The 16,084-nt window shown below is 36.8% G+C and overlaps 1 protein-coding gene and 1 non-coding gene across 2 annotated transcripts; both read right to left on the bottom strand.

Annotated features, from left to right (window-relative positions):
* Nucleotides 1-678: 678 nt before the first annotated feature.
* On the bottom strand, nt 679-2,603 carry LOC148874700 (transcription factor MYB1-like). The gene is made up of 3 exons (XM_088942301.1): nt 1,834-2,603; nt 1,582-1,711; nt 679-1,347 (listed from the first exon to the last, which is right to left on the bottom strand). The coding sequence occupies exons 1-3, from the start codon at nt 1,955-1,957 to the stop codon at nt 828-830; spliced, it is 774 nt and encodes a 257-aa protein (XP_088798427.1). The 5' UTR covers nt 1,958-2,603; the 3' UTR covers nt 679-827.
* An 11,337-nt stretch (nt 2,604-13,940) lies between these two features.
* LOC148874699 (small nucleolar RNA R71) lies at nt 13,941-14,047 on the bottom strand. Its single transcript, XR_016106087.1, has one exon. It is a non-coding gene; the product is annotated as a small nucleolar RNA R71 (small nucleolar RNA).
* Nucleotides 14,048-16,084: the final 2,037 nt, after the last annotated feature.

Genomic DNA, 16,084 nt, shown 5'->3' with positions numbered 1-16,084 from the left:
CTTAACATGAAAAATTGATACATCACCAAAAATTGATTCATCAAAGTGGATTTTTTATAAAAAAAAAAACATATACTTTATTGGAATTGGCATATGCATCCATTACAGCTAAAAGTCTCTTTGATAATAAGATAAATTTGTCAATGTAAAATTAACCCTATTTTATAATTTATATGGACCATTTGATAGTCTACATATTTGCATCGTTTCCAAATGCAGCCTAAGTGGTGGGCTTTGTTATATCTATAGCAGTATAATCCACATCCTTCCAAAACAAGCAAAATCATATCCATACAACTCCTTCAATTAATTTGACATTAAAAACTAACCTAAACAGAGAATGATGATGCCATGCTTTTAAATATTAAAATTCCCAAAATACCCTTGAATCAGTGTTTATTCACCAAAATACCACTAAAAGGTCTCTTTTAACATATGAAAATTGCCTCGTTTATCCCCAAAATATGTAAAAGAAACTTTTAGAGATATTTTGGTCAATCGACACACTCTAATATTGTAATTCATGGGCAAACTGGGATTATTAAAGTGTCCAAAAAAAGGCATGACATCATCATTCTCATGTAGGTTCTTAACCTAAACAAACTAACAATGGGTCTGCCTGTATGATCTGAAATATTAGGAATTGAATACATAAAAGGGATTGGATACACACAAACATAACAACAATATTAATAATAGTTAAAAAATGTTCACCATACATGAATACCTGCAACGGGCAGTCGAGCGTAGTTTGGCTACCAACGATTAATTAAAATTTAAAAACCCTCAACTCCATTAAGACACCAGGAAATAGTAACAACTTAAGTCTAATCCTTCAGCATTTGCATTTCCTCTGCTGGTGGAGGGTAGAATAAAGGTTGAACAGAAGATGGAGACAAGTCTTCGGTGCCCTCTCCCACTATTTCATTGTCGAAATCACAGAACAGGGAGAGTTCTGAACTGAGAAGCTGATCAGATCCACAAAGCTCCGTATCATTGAGATCCATCACAAAACCCATCAATTCATCTTCTTCTGGAACGAACAAGGACAACTCGTCGTAGGATTGTGATTCAATTGCTCTGTAGGGAGTTGCAAAGTCATCACCAACCCCAGTTGGTACCAGAGCTTCGGCTTCATTTTGTGGTGGACTAAGGAAAACCTTGTTGCACTCAACATGCTTCATCTTCTTCTTCATTTTCATTTTCTTGTTCTTTTTATCTTTAGATTGCTTATGGTTTGAAGCTGCATTCGGGTGGTTTAGCACCTTCCTTCCTAATTTGGTGTTCCAATAGTTCTTGCTCTCATTGTCTGTTCGCCCCGGAAGCCTCCCTGCAATAAGGGACCATCTACGTACACAAAAAGTATATCAAAACTTTTGGTACCATTGCTGTTTCTACATGAAGCGTTTTCTGTTGATCAATACAAATTGGCATACAAATATTATTTGAGTTGAAACAGGCATACTTTAAAAATGCATGTGCAAGAGGCGTTTTTAGAAACATTAAATTAGTGTACCAAACACAACCTTAGTTTATGTGTAAGAAGAAAATAAAGGGAAGATGAGGAACAAGAAGGAATACCTGTTTCCCAAGAGCTTGTGGAGCCTGATGATGTGTTCTTCTTCTTCATTGGTGATGTTCCCCCTCTTGATGTCTGGTCTCAGATAATTCAACCAGCGAAGTCTGCAACTCTTTCCACTTCTATTGAGACCTGAAATTGTGAATCATTCAAGAGGTGACTTGTTTTGGAATAACAAACAGATTAACCCAAATGAAATCGCACCGACTTGATCAAGACGTGATTTTCTATGTACACCACCTTTTGAACTTTACCTGCTTTCTCAGGAATGTTATTCCATCTTCCTTCACCATGGATTTTAATGTAATCAGCAAGAAGTTTGTCTTCTACAGGAGTCCAAGCTCCTGTCTTCAGGCCTTCCTTGGGTCTTTTACCCATTTAGGGTACTCAACCCTTCTTCTGGTGTTTACGTCGTCTATGTGCTTCTTGAAAGGTTTTGAGAGAATTCCATGTTGGTGTTTCCTCTTCGTGATGGGGGACTGATTCTTATAGTTGGCTTCTCTACTACCTTTTCAGTTGTTTTGGATATTAATTGTAACCTAGCTCAAAGGAACCATCTCATAGATGACTTGATGATTTTGACTCCTGCGTCCTTCAAAGGAACCAATATTGATGAACTGATGCAATATCTTTGATTTGTCACCCTGAAATCACTGTAACTGAGGCTCTGATTGTTTGCAGTTCCATTTTGTTTCACTAGTAGTACATAGGCATATAAAAGTGCAAACTAAATAAGTAAAAACGCAATTTTTGGTCGGCCAACAATGCCTGGATGGTGATGATTATGTTCTGTAAATAAACAAAATAAGGTAAAAGATGGAACCGAAATAAATCAGAATATAAATTCAAATCATTCGAGCTTTTACTCTTTGCAAATCTTGCTTTACACAGGCACCTAATCATGGGTCTAATTTGTGGCTAATGCACCTGTTTCGGTGCTGAAGTTTCAAACAGCAGATCCATGCTCCTGGGAGATGGTATCAGAACCAGATTGACTAACTGGTATAGTGTTTAATTTCTTGTCGCCTTAATTAATTTCAGCACAAGGTATAAATGGGCTCGTGCTTGTTTAAGCTTCAAGCCAGACAGATTTTTTCTGTGAGGGGGTAAGGGTGTCTATGGGTCCAGTCCAAAATCAATTTGGATGGATTGGACGGACCGATAAGACATATTGGATTGGACCAATCCAGTTTAAAATATTTATTAGATTGGATTGGACATGGTCTGTTCGTGATAAATTTAAATTGGATTGGGTTGGATTAATTTAATATCTGGTCCATTGATATGAGATAAGAATATAAGTGTTAATGGATCGGGTTTGAGTTAAAACTAATCTAAATTAAAACGAATTTGAATAGATTGAACGATCTAATCATTGAATTGGACCAATTCAAAATGGTCCAAAAAATTCATTGGATTAAATTGGACCTGATTCATTTGTAATGAATTCACATTTGACGATCGGGTTGGACTAAATCCAAATCCAGTCCAATTGACACCTGTCATATATTAAATAATAAAAACCTATTCTGGACCCTTACCTAATTCATCTTCCCTTTCTAATTTCAATTTTATTGTTCAATCAAATTTCTCTCCACCTCGCTCCTGAAAGTTGGTGAATGTTGTTGAGGCCACCCACCTCTCTATGAGAGAACAGAAAGGTAGCTGAGAGATTGAATGACACAACACGGTGAGAATACAACCACCCAAAATCTGTGTGTCGTAATAGCCTTCTTAGGAGACAAAAGGAGGTCGCACTTTTAAAGACGGGACCCTTGAAGTTATAAATCAGATTACTCTGTTTGTACGAGATTATTGACCTTCGCAAATTACCCCTCGTCAACAATCCCGGCAGGGTGAAATCGAGAATTGATGCACACTTTAGATACGCAAGCAGATTCATAAATAACAACCAATATCTATCAGAATGATTTGAACCCATTATATTTATCTAAATGCATTGAACCCCCGCAAATGTAACGCATTGAAAGCCTTTCTGTTGGATCTTTTATTTCAATATAAGGTAAAATATATTTAACTGGGTCTCACCCCATATTTTGTCAAGCTCGGTTGGTAGGATCTCTGATTCGTCGGAGTGGACAGAGTTGTGGATCGAATTCTGTTGCTACGACGGTTTGGGGGTTAAGGGAAAGAGATGGACTATTCTCATTGTGTAGCTATATTGATGAGTTAAAATTAGACGTGGCAAAAAATTGACCCAATTCAACCCAAAAAACAGGGTTAGGGTCTCAGATTTAGCTACTTAAATTTGAGAATGACCCGACCCAACTCAAGTTGGAAAAACTGGGTTGGGTTGGGTCATAGTCTAATTAGGACTATTTATGCATTGATAGAGTTTTCATTCTTTAATTTTTATTCTTTGAGTTGTTAAATGTTCAAATTTTTTCATTTTATTTTTGAAATTTTAAAGTTAAATCCTTTAATTTTATCATTTTTATGTATTTTCTCTTTATTTTTTTAAATTTTAGTTATTTTTTGGGATGACCCGAATCCTAACCCAAACATTAGGATTAGGGTCTAGCATTTGACAACCCAACCTGAAAGCAGCAACTCTAATCCAACCCACCCAACCCAATTGACAGGTCTAGCTAAAATGAAAATAACCACTCTCTATCACATGGATTTGCTGTTCACCAGTTGTCGAGTGTGGACATGGTACAGTTAACATTAGTTTCATGTGTTGGAAATACAACAGACATGAGATAAGAATCATCAATTATACAACAGATGTAGATGTGATAGTTAATCTTCTAAGGACTTTGTGCTTTGCTGATCTTCTATGCCCCTCCCCTCCTCAAGTAGAATACTCTCTTTAATTTCATGAACAGATCTATTATTGAGGAGTTCCAAGAATATTTCAGATTATATTGTTTATTCATGGCCAGAAGTGCAACTTAAGCCTTAAGTTGGTATAGTTGGATTTGTGTAGATTAAGATCCTAAAAATGTGAATCCAAAGGTTTATTTACTATTTGACAATTTCACTCTTTTTTATTTCATTTGCCACTTGGCCAAGTGGCAAAGATATTATAAGTGCAACTTTCAAAACCCCACATCAGTGGAACATACAACAATATGATCTATAATCTATAAGAAAAGAGCAATGTAAATATTATACTAAAATAATATGATTTAATAATACATTGTCCATAAACAAAAAAATGCACTTTAAATTCTCCATACTTTATAGTAATGTTGAATTATCTTAGTCACCTCTTCATTGTCATCAAACCTGTGAAGTAAAAATCTTATATACATTAATTTTTAGTCATTGAGAAAAAATATTTGCTAATTTATTTAAAGTAGTAATTATCAATCATTATATACCATGACCAAGCAATTCCTCCTTTATTGTGAAGGAGTTGAAAGACAAACTTGTATTCTTCATAGTAGAAATTGTGTATCCTGTTATTACATTTAACATGTTAGAAGAGAGGTTATATTATTAAGGAAAAATAAAATTAATGTTACCTTTATAATGGGTTACTTTTACACAATTTCCAATGACAATTGTAAATTCTTCTTTTATTTCTTTAGCACAAAAATGAACAACATTTACAAATTTGTCCCATAAAGTGAACCTCATTGGAATCAATTTGCCATCAACAATACATTTCATCACAATTAAAAAATGTTTAAATAAATAAATATTAAACACTATACAAATACATATTAAATAAACGTATTGTTGATCTAATAAAAGAATTTCCTTTTTTTTTATTTGGATACACCAGGGAAGTATCACCCATATAAATGATTACTCCAAAACATCTATATTGGATACAAACGTTAGAAAAAAGACATTTTTTAATATATTTAAAAGAATACACTGAAATATACCTATAAAAACCTTTTTGCAATTGTCAACATGATATATAATTTTTGTAATTTTAGTGAATTGCAATTTTATACCAGTACCTATTAAAATATAAATGGAATCAACACAATCAACCATTAACCTTGAAATGCAATATACTATACCCCCACTTAATTCATTCCAAAATGATTCAATTTTTGCACCGTACATTTTGACTTCAATATCATCCCCTTCAAATATAGAAAATGGTAAATTTATTGACTGAATATTAACTATAATTTTGTAAATATAAGAGTATACAAATATTACTTTGGTCTTTTTAACAAATATTTTAAAGTTATTCTATAGTTTCATGAGAAATTATAGAAATTTATCAAATTATTTTTGTAAATATTGGTTGTTTTATTGGTTAATTTTTGTTCATCACTACTAATATACGACAATTAATGGTAATTTTTTATAAGTTTTTTGCTATGTTTAGTAATTTTTGTTAATTACTATAATTTTTTAAGATTATAAAAAAATATCTACGTTGATCTATAGTAATTTATCATAATTATTGGAAATAATATTGCTAACCTTTGGATATGACTTTTTTTTTTAACTTTGATAATTTTTTATTGTTTATATTAATTCATAGGAATTATAATTTCTTTTTGAAATATTGGTAACCCATATTTGGTTATCTTCTTAGTTAAGTTTTGTTCATCTTTAATAATAATCTATAACAATTTATGGTAATCCTTGATAAATTATTCATTTCTGGTAATAATAATCTATGATAACTTTTGATAATTTATCAAAATTTCTGATAATAATGGTAATTTACTTATTGATAATTATTTTTGTTGATTTTGGTAATTTATAATATTTGTTGGAAATGTTATTAATTCATTTTTGGTAATTATCATATTTTTTTTAATATTGGTAAATTGTTATGGAAATTATCATATTTTCTAATAATACTAATAAGTATTTTATTATGTTATCGGTTAATTTATCTTATTTTATACTAATTTATGACAATTTCTTAAATTATTGCTATATATTGATAAATTTTTTATATTTTTCTATTGACTTCTACAAATTATCATATTATTTTTGGAAATATTGGTAATCTCATTTTTTTTAAATTTCTATTTATGACAGTTTATTGAAAATAAATTTAATCAAATTTTGAAATTTTTTTGAACAATTTTTGGTAACGTGAATAATGATCACAAATTTTGTATGAAATCACAACAAAATGAATACCAACGTATGCAAGTCATATCGGTACATTAAAATCAATTATGAACACATGGAAGACAAATGCTATGTAGAGAGAGAGAGAGAGAGAGAGAGAGAGAGAGAGAACAGATATGCAATAAAAAATCACATTAAACATTTTTCTGAAAATAATCAAATAAATATCTGAAAATTAAGTATTGCAATAAAATATGAAAATTAAACAATTTTCTGAAAATAATTAATTAAATATTAATTTTCAAGAAATGAATGATTAGAGTTAATTAAATATTTAGGAAATTAATTTTCTGAATATTTAATAATAATTTAAGTATTGCAATAAAATATCACAATTAAACAATCTGCTGAAAATTATTAAATAAATATTTAATTTTTAGGAAATTAATTTAAGTATTGAAAATAAACTTAATCAAATTTTGAAATTTTTTTGAACAATTTTTAGTAACGTATATTGATGAAGGGTGATTTGGCCTGACTTAGTAATAGGGGAACATGTGGACACAACCTAACTAGTAGGATGACAACTCAGTCCGACACACCAAGTCTACAATGAATCGATCTGGAATAACCGAACCACCTCGGGGCAAGTCCACCTCGGGATGAGTTCACCTCGGTGCACGATCACATCAGGACCACCTCGATCCCAAGGCACCTCAGCATTCGTACCAGGTCGAATCCAAAGGGCACTAGCTTGGGTAATACTGACTAACCACTACATGGTAACCCCGAAGATCTCGCCACCAGATTCCACGCCTCACGGGATCATGCCTCGTAATAGCTAGCATTATCTCCCCCCCTTCTGATTCGGGCGGAAGTGATGAATCTTATCAGTTGGCAGCGTTATCCCCAATTAACGCGGAAACAGACCTCATCGTAACAAGGATCCCGGAACTGCTCCGCAAAACCTGGGAAGGCTCCACTATATAAAGGCTCCACCCCTCGGGGGTGAAAGGTACGCGTAATCTCTGCTCTCTAGCCCTCTTGCATTCTAAGCAATTATCAGCTTGCAACCAAGTACTAACTTAAGCATCGGAGCGACCTCGTCGGGTAAGCAACCCCAGGTCCTCTGATTCGCTTTCTGTAGATCAACTGAGTTTGTTGTCTACTGAAAGCCAGATCACCTCCAACTGGTAGCAGCCGGATTGCGCTACGTCATTTGGCATTGTCTATGGGAAACGATACAAGAAGCCTTTTTCCTCGAAAAGCATCCACGACATCCTCCAGTAACGCCAGACAGAATGCTGAAATGAACGTCTCCAGGGGGCAACCTCAGGTCCCAGCCGTGTGTATTTGACAGTTCACTGTGCCTCTATATGTAGATGGGATTCCAACACTAAACGTGCCTCGGGTCAAAGCACCAATGAATGCCCCACTCCCTCCTATGGTGGGTGCAACCTTTGCTGAACCCTCTATGATTCCCCCTGCAGTGGGGCAAAATCAGCTTGATGACTTGGTACACTACGTGCGGACTAATCAAGTCCAAATGCAATAGGTCCAGCAATTCCAATAGTACTAGCACGTGGTCCTACATCACTTATACCAACCAGGGGAGGGAACAAGTCAGATCAGTGTTCCCGAACTCCTCCAGTTGAAAGGTCGAACTACACACCCCTCAATGCGAAGCGGGGAGAGATTCTCATGGCGATCAAGGATGCCTCTTATGTGAAGTGGCCACCCCAGTTGAGGGGAGATCCTAACACAAGAAATAAAAATGTATATTGTCATTTTCATAGAGATCATTGTCACAGTATCGAAAATTGTAGAAATCTTCGCGACGAGATTGAAAAACTCATTCATCGTGGATACTTGAAAAATTTTGTACAAAAAGATAATAAAAATCAGACAGATCGGTAGGGGGAGCAAAGGAGAGATGCTCCTGAGTCTAGTAACAGATAGAGTGAGCAGTCGCAGAGACAGTTGCCTGAAGAGAGACCAATCCGTGGGGTAATCCATATGATTACTGGCGGGTCTATCGTCGCAAGCTACACCTCGACAGCGGGGAAGACCTCGGTTCACAAACTAGAATGAGAAGAACATAATCCTCTGAAGCGACCAAGGCTCAAAGATACCATATTCTTCACAGAATACAATGTGCACGGGATTCAATACCCCTGTGATGACGTGCTAGTCATAAAGATGAGAATCAACGATTTTGAAGTCAAGCGCATCTTAGTGGATTCAGGGAGCTCGGCTGACATCTTGTTTAAGGACGCCTTCAACAAGCTCCAGCTCCAGGAAAGTGACATCAAGCCCATAAGTGATCCTTTGGTAGGCTTCAGTGGAGAAGAAGTCAGGTCCCTAGGGTGAATTTCAATACCTGTGGAGGTCGGCATGTGGCCTAGCATCGCTAGATTCGAGCACACTTTCCTAGTGGTTGTGACTCCCTCCCCATACAATGCCATTGTTGGTCAGCCCTTCACCCACGCACTTCGTGCAATGGTGTCCACCAACTATTTGGCTATCAAGTTCCCCACAGATTTCGTAGTAGGGGTAGCGCGAGGCGACCAGCTCGAGTCCCGCAAATTCTACGTCACCACCCTCAAAGGGAAAGCCAAGGTAACGGATGGTCTCGAGCTAGAGCAACCTACGGAGTACACCGAGGAGCGAGCTACACTGACAGAAGAGACAATTCATATACCTGTTTCAACAAAAGATCGAGCTAGGACTCTCTAGATCAGTGCATCGGTCGAGGAACCTCTTCGTTCCTAGCTGGTAAGTTTTTTAATTAAGAATTTAGATATATCCGCATGGTCCGCAGCAAAGATGCCCAGTATAGATGCAAAAATAATAACTCATAAGTTAAATATTGATCCTATAGTTAGGCCCGTTAGACAGAAGAAACGCAACCTCGCCCCAGAGCATTGAAGGATAGTCGACAAGGAGGTCGGAAAGCTCCTCCTAGCTGATTTCATCAGGGAGGTCCATTACCCAAGCTAGGTAGTTAACCCCGTTCTGGTAAAAAAGGCCAATGGTAAATGGCGCATGTGCGTCGATTATACCGACCTGAATCGGGCTTGCCTGAAGGATTGTTTCCCACTCCCTATGATTGACCATCTAATGGATGCGACCTTAGGGCACAAGTTGCTGAGTTTTCAAGATGCGTACTCAGGATACAACCAGATCAAGATGGACCCTGCAAAGGAGGAAAAACGACATTCATAGCTGAACTAGGCTTGTACTATTACAAGGTCAAGACCTTTGGACTAAAAAATGCCGGGGTGACCTTCCAAAGACTTGTAAATTGAATCTTTGAGCCATTGATTGGAAACAAGGTTGAGTGTTATGTAGACGACATGGTCGTCAAAACTCAATTTTCAAATTGTTTAATAAATGATTTTGTTAGACAGTTTTGTATGCCCTTAGCTTCAACCAGAATGATGTACTTTATGAGTTTATTGTAAATGAATAAAAGTGCATATTTAATTCATGTTCTCTTGGTATATTTCTATATAATACCCTTAAACTGGTGATGAACCTAAAATTTATCTATATTTTATGAGGTTTTTGCATGAAATTTTATACTGGTTTAATTAGATTTTGCCCTATTTTAGCTTGATTGCAAGAAAGATTTTAGGGGGAGCCAAATCAACAAAAAGAAGGCAAAAGCAAGAAAAGAAAGCCCAAAATTTATCAAATTCAGCCTGGCCCAGCCATGAGAGCAAGGGAGTTTCATTCGGCCCAAGTAGTGCAAGCTAACTCTTTGGAAAACCCAAGGGAAGAAGCCTAGCAAGAAGGAAATTTCGGCCCAGCCCATTTTTAGCCCAAATAACAGCCTAGAGTGTAGCCCACATGAGCTCAAAAGCAAGCTAAGTTGTAGCCCAAATAGCAGCCCAAAGGGAGCTAGGGGCGGCAACTCCTAGATGTTTCTTGAAGAGAAGGAGGGAGCACTCTAGAAGGTTCATGAGGGGTGTAATACACCCAATTCTAGAGACTTCAAGAAGGGGCAAGAGCCCCCTTGAAAAACTATATAAGGAGGCCTCTAGGAGGGGTGAGAGGTGTTCAATTGCTTGAGAGGAAGGCTCTCCCACTCTTAGAGGTTCGGCCACCTTGAGAGAAGAGAAGAGAAGAAGGCTAGGCACAAGGAAGAAGAAGAAGAAGGGCTGAAGGAAGTTCAAGACAAGCAAGCTAGAAGAAGAAGGTGAGTTCGAATTGAGGGTTTGTGATTCAAAGATCTTTTGTAATAAATCATTTGTAGTTTCATTCTCTTTTGATTTGAATTCAGTTTCTTTGTTATATTTTCTTTCTTCTTTCTCCTTGTTTCCATTCTTCCTTGATGTATTTCAGCTTGTAAAATTTCAGTTCAGCAATCTAATTCTTTTTTATTCATTCAATTGGTCATGAATTGTATTTGAAGTTTCTTGAGTAAGGGTGTTATTGTAGATTAATTCGGCCAACTAACCTTCAAAACTCATATCTGAATTGCTTGAAAGATAATTCAGATCTGCAATTTTCAGATTGGCCGAATGGATCTAAAGCTTGGAATTCCTAGAGTGCTTGAGAGAGACTCTAGGAATTCAGATCTACTATTCAAGAACTGAATTGAGTGCAAGGTTAGAGATAATTTGCACAATTCAGTTGGTGATCAATTCAGATTTGAATTGATGCCTTAGAAGTGTTTGAAGAAATGCATGTATGGGGATTAGATTCTTGCTAGAGATAGAAGAACCGTCATTCATGCATATGACGAACATGCGCTTGAGAAAGGCTGTTCATGACCTTGAGGTTTCACCAAACCAAGGCTCAATCATGATTTATTCGAATGATCCAAATTGATAGATTGCTGAATTCTGAGATTGACATTTACTGCTTACTCTTCTAACCTGATTTGAAGGCAATTGGGCCAATGATTTAGATAGATTTTAATTTAGGATTTCTTAGCTTTCATTAGAGTTTTGATTTATTTGTTGATCAGATAAGAAGTGCTCAATTTAGTATTGGTAATTGTTTCCTAAATCCTCGTGGGAACGATACTTCACTCACTACTTTATTACTTGAACGGCTAGTGCACTTGCTAGTGTCACAATGAGCCACACATCAAGTTTTTGGCGCCGTTGCCGGGGATTTATAGAAGCAATATTAGAAAACATTGAGCATTCTTAATCTGGTATCATTCAGCATTGCATTCATAGTTGGTTTAATTTGCTTAACTTTACATTTTAGCTTTGAATGCAACTGCTGTACTACTGTAGTTATGTCTCTTCTTTCTTAAGTAGATTACTTTCTTTTTCTAGTTTCAGTTTCATTTTAATAAAGGCATATTTGATTTCTATTCAATCTTGGTGTTGTTCCCTTCAAAAAGAAAAAAAAAAGAAAAAAAAATTCACAAAAACATGAGTGTTGCAGATCTGAGTTGCATTCGGCACTCAGATCAGCAGATTTCAGATCTGCAACACTCAGCCGAAAAGAGTTGCTTGTGTTTCAGACTTTTATTTCTTTTTCCATTACAAAAAGAAAAAAAATATATATATATAATGAAAAAAAAAAGGGGAGATCTTTTGAACAACAAAAGGAGCAATTGAGAATTCAGATCAGAATTCAGATTTGAGTTCAGATCTGAATTCTGCTATTGCAGATCTGCAACATTTCAGATCAGAGTTTCTCTGAACTCAGACCTGAACTGATGCAATTTTGAGGGGAATTGGGTGTCATCACCACCCCAATTTACCCTAGGGCACTTCTGCTATTCCCCAAAAACAATTTGGTAGCAATAACTGAAGGTAAGGCAATTGAGAATTCAGATCCGAACTCAGAGTTGAGTTCAGACCTGAATTCTGCTATTGTAGAACTGCTCAGTTCAGATCTGAGTTCAGATGAACTCAGACCTGAACTGATACAAGTTTAAGGTGAATTGGGTGCCATCATCACCCCAATTCACCCTATGATAAATCCGACATACCCCAAAGGTAATTGGATAGCAAAGAATGAAAAAGAAAAATCAGATCTGAACTGATACAGATCTGAACTATAGTTGAAGACTGAACTGATACAGAGCACATTTTGGATTTTTGGGTGACTTGAACATTTGCTTTATCCACTTGTAACCGAGCTACATTAGCTAAGGAGGTGTATGTTTGGATTGAATAATTGTTATGCCTCAGATATTTAAGAAAAATTAGCACTTTCCAAGTATTTCTATTAGCATTCAGATTTGTAGTAGGGCTGCTATAGTGCAACAGTTAGCAGACCTGATTTCAGATTTCTACAAAAGTTGTATGGACCGAATAGCTTGCAATACCAAACATTGCAGACCCAATTTTCAGGTCTTAGCAAGTGTTTGATATGCATCAGCTATACAGGTTTGAGCTTCAATTGTAGAGTTTAAAATCTTTAACCCAAGCCTAACTCAGGACTGGTTTTAGTTTATTTCAGATCCTTTTAAATTATTTTTCAGATCAGATCTGATTTCAGCCCTAAAGCATCACAGATTTGATTCCAACCTTAATGGATGTATATTGTAGTGTATACCAATGAGTGTGTATGAGATATACAGCTCAGATCTGAATTATTATTTGTTAATTTCTCTAGACTAACAATACCAAAGACTTGTAGATCTGAACTCAACTAAATTGGGTCTGAATTCAGATGTTGCAATCGATGGATGTAGATAAAGGAACCTTGAATAAGATGATTGGTTTAAATCTGCTTTTAGTATAATCGGCTTCATTTATTCATGATAGGATGTAGGTTTTTGTATTCCAATAATTCATTTTACATTTTCAGTGTGATAGGATTAGTTATTTATTTTCTTTTGTGAATATTGGCATTTTTATTGCTTTGACTTTAACAGTTTATGACAAGCAGACCTGAACTGGAAGAGATCCTTTACGACCCGGAGATTGAACGGACTCTCCGTGTCCGTTTGAGAGCTGCTAGGCAAGTCAGACAAGAAGCACAAGAAATGGCTGAACAAAGAACTATGATGGATTATGCCAAGCCCACCCTCACCGGGACTGTCTCCAGCATTATCAGGCCAACTATTGCTGCCAATAACTTCGAAATTAAACCGACCATAATCCAAATGATACAAAATACGGTTCAGTTTTGTGGTATGGCCCATGAGGATCCGAATGCCCATATTGCTAACTTCTTGGAAATCTGTGACACTTTCAAACACAATGGGGTAAGTGATGATGCCATCCGGCTGAGGTTATTCCCATTTTCTTTGAAGGATAAAGCCAAAGCTTGGTTGAACTCATTACCGGCAGGATCTATAGCCACATGGGACGAAATGGCCAGCCGTTTTCTCTCTAAATATTTTCCCCCTTCTAAAACTGCTAAAATGAGGAATGACATCACTACTTTTTTCCAGCAAGAGGGGGAATCTTTATATGAGTCATGGGAACGTTACAAGGAGCTGTTAAGGAGAGTTCCTCACCATGGCCTCCCCATTTGGCTGCAAGTGCAGACTTTCTATAATGGTCTTACTGACTCAAATAAGACCATATTAGATGCTGCAGCCGGAGGATCCATAAATAATAAAACTCCTGAGGTTGCCCATGCACTTATTGAGGAAATGGCAGCCAACAACTATCAATGGCATTCGGAAAGAACTCAAACTAGGAAGCAGCAAGGCTTGCATAATGTTGACACTTATACAGCACTAGCTGCACAAATAGGAGCACTCAGTAAGAAAATAGATGAAATGCAGATAGCTGCCATGCATGTGCAGCCTCTTAATTGTGAATTGTGTGGGGGAGGCCACATCAGTACAGACTGCCAAGTTGGCAATCAGTTCAGACCATCTACTGAACAAGTTGACTATGTCAGCAATTCGTCAAGACAGCCGGATTACCAGAGTCACCATACTTTTCATCCAGGATGGAGGGGACATTCAAACCAGTCCTGGCCAAATCAGCATATTTCCAAGCCGTTCCACCAGACTTATCATCAGCCTGAACCAAAATCCAATTTGGAGGAACTGATGACAAAATTTATAGCAGGTGCAGAAACTAGGTTCCAGAACCAGGAAGCCTCAATCAAAAACCTGGAAAACCAAGTGGGGCAATTGGCACAATTAATCTCTTCCAGACTGCCGAGAACTCTTCCAAGCAACACTGAAGTGAATCCACGAGAGCAGGTGCAAGCTATTACCTTAAGAAGTGGAAAAGAGTTGCCTGAGGTAGAAAAAAAGAATTGGGCTGAACCCAAGGCAGAAACAAGCCTTGGGACCAGACAACAGAAGACGGAACAACCAGAAGCACAACAAGGGATGCACCAACAACCACAAGTTCCATTCCCTAACAGGCTGAAGCAACAAAAATTGGAGAAGGAATTTGGTAAGTTTCTTAAAATATTTAAAAGTTTACATATTAATATTCCTTTTGCTGATGCTTTAGCTCAGATGCCACACTATGCAAGGTTTTTGAAGGAATTATTGAGAAACAAAAGGAAACTGGGAGATGTGGCTACAGTTGCATTAAATGAGGAATGTTCTGCTATCCTTCTGAACAAGCTGCCTCAGAAACTCAAAGATCCAGGGAGTTTCACTATTCCTTGTACCATTGGCAGTTTAAAAATTGAAAAAGCTTTATGTGACCTGGGAGCTAGCATCAATTTAATGCCATATTCTATCTTCAAGAAATTGGGGTTGAATGAACCCCAACCCACTAGAGTGGCATTACAATTGGCTGATAGATCCATTAGACATCCTAGGGGGATCATAGAAGATGTGTTAGTTAAAGTTGACAAATTCATTTTTCTAGTTGATTTCATTGTGTTAGACATGCAAGAAGATGTGGAGGTTCCGCTTATCCTAGGGAGACCTTTCCTGGCTACCGGGAAAGCAATGATTGATGTCCAACAAGGACAACTCAGCCTTAGGATACAAGATGAGGAGATAATTTTTAAAATGTCTAATGCTATGAAACATGCACCCTCTAGTGATGATTCTTGTTTTATGATTGATGCCATTGAATTGACAATTGATGAATACTTCCAGGTAAGTAGAATAACTGATCCTCTTGAACTCTGCCTCCAGCAAGGAGAACTTGAAGAAGGAGAAAATGAAAAAATAAACCTCATGATAGCATACCTGAACGATAAGCCTCAATTCAAGGGAAAGGGGTTTCTTAAATTAGAGAACTTAGGCAAATTGCCTGGACCATCAGGTAAGCCATCACCCCAAGAACCCCCCACCCTTGAACTGAAGCAATTACCATCCCATTTAGAGTATGCTTTCCTTGAGGAATCATCAGATCTCCCCGTGATAATTTCCGCAGCGCTGAATCCCTTACAAAGAGAAAAATTATTAAGAGTGTTGCGGGAACACAAAAATGCTATAGCTTGGAAGGTAGAAGATATCAAAGGCATTAATCCATCAATCTGCACTCAGAATTTTGATGGAAGAGGACAGCAAGCCTTCCGTTCAACCCCAAAGGCGCCTGAACCTCAACATGAAAGAAGTAGTAAAGGCTGAAATAA

The sequence above is a fragment of the Nelumbo lutea genome, chromosome 1 (genome assembly GCF_056320005.1).
Source record: "Nelumbo lutea isolate HS-2025 chromosome 1, American lotus-T2T, whole genome shotgun sequence".
Taxonomy (NCBI): domain Eukaryota; kingdom Viridiplantae; phylum Streptophyta; class Magnoliopsida; order Proteales; family Nelumbonaceae; genus Nelumbo; species Nelumbo lutea.
This window is presented reverse-complemented; position numbering and strand designations above follow the sequence as displayed.

What these genes read in the sequence shown, in the direction of transcription:
- LOC148874700 (XM_088942301.1), bottom strand. Translation starts at nt 1,957, where the DNA reads ATGGGTAAAAGACCCAAGGAAGGCCTGAAGACAGGAGCTTGGACTCCT. An exon ending in TAACATTCCTGAGAAAGCAG is followed by an intron (nt 1,712 to 1,833) that starts GTAAAGTTCAAA and finishes TCACAATTTCAG; the next exon opens with GTCTCAATAGAAGTGGAAAG. An exon ending in CACAAGCTCTTGGGAAACAG is followed by an intron (nt 1,348 to 1,581) that starts GTATTCCTTCTT and finishes TTGTGTACGTAG; the next exon opens with ATGGTCCCTTATTGCAGGGA.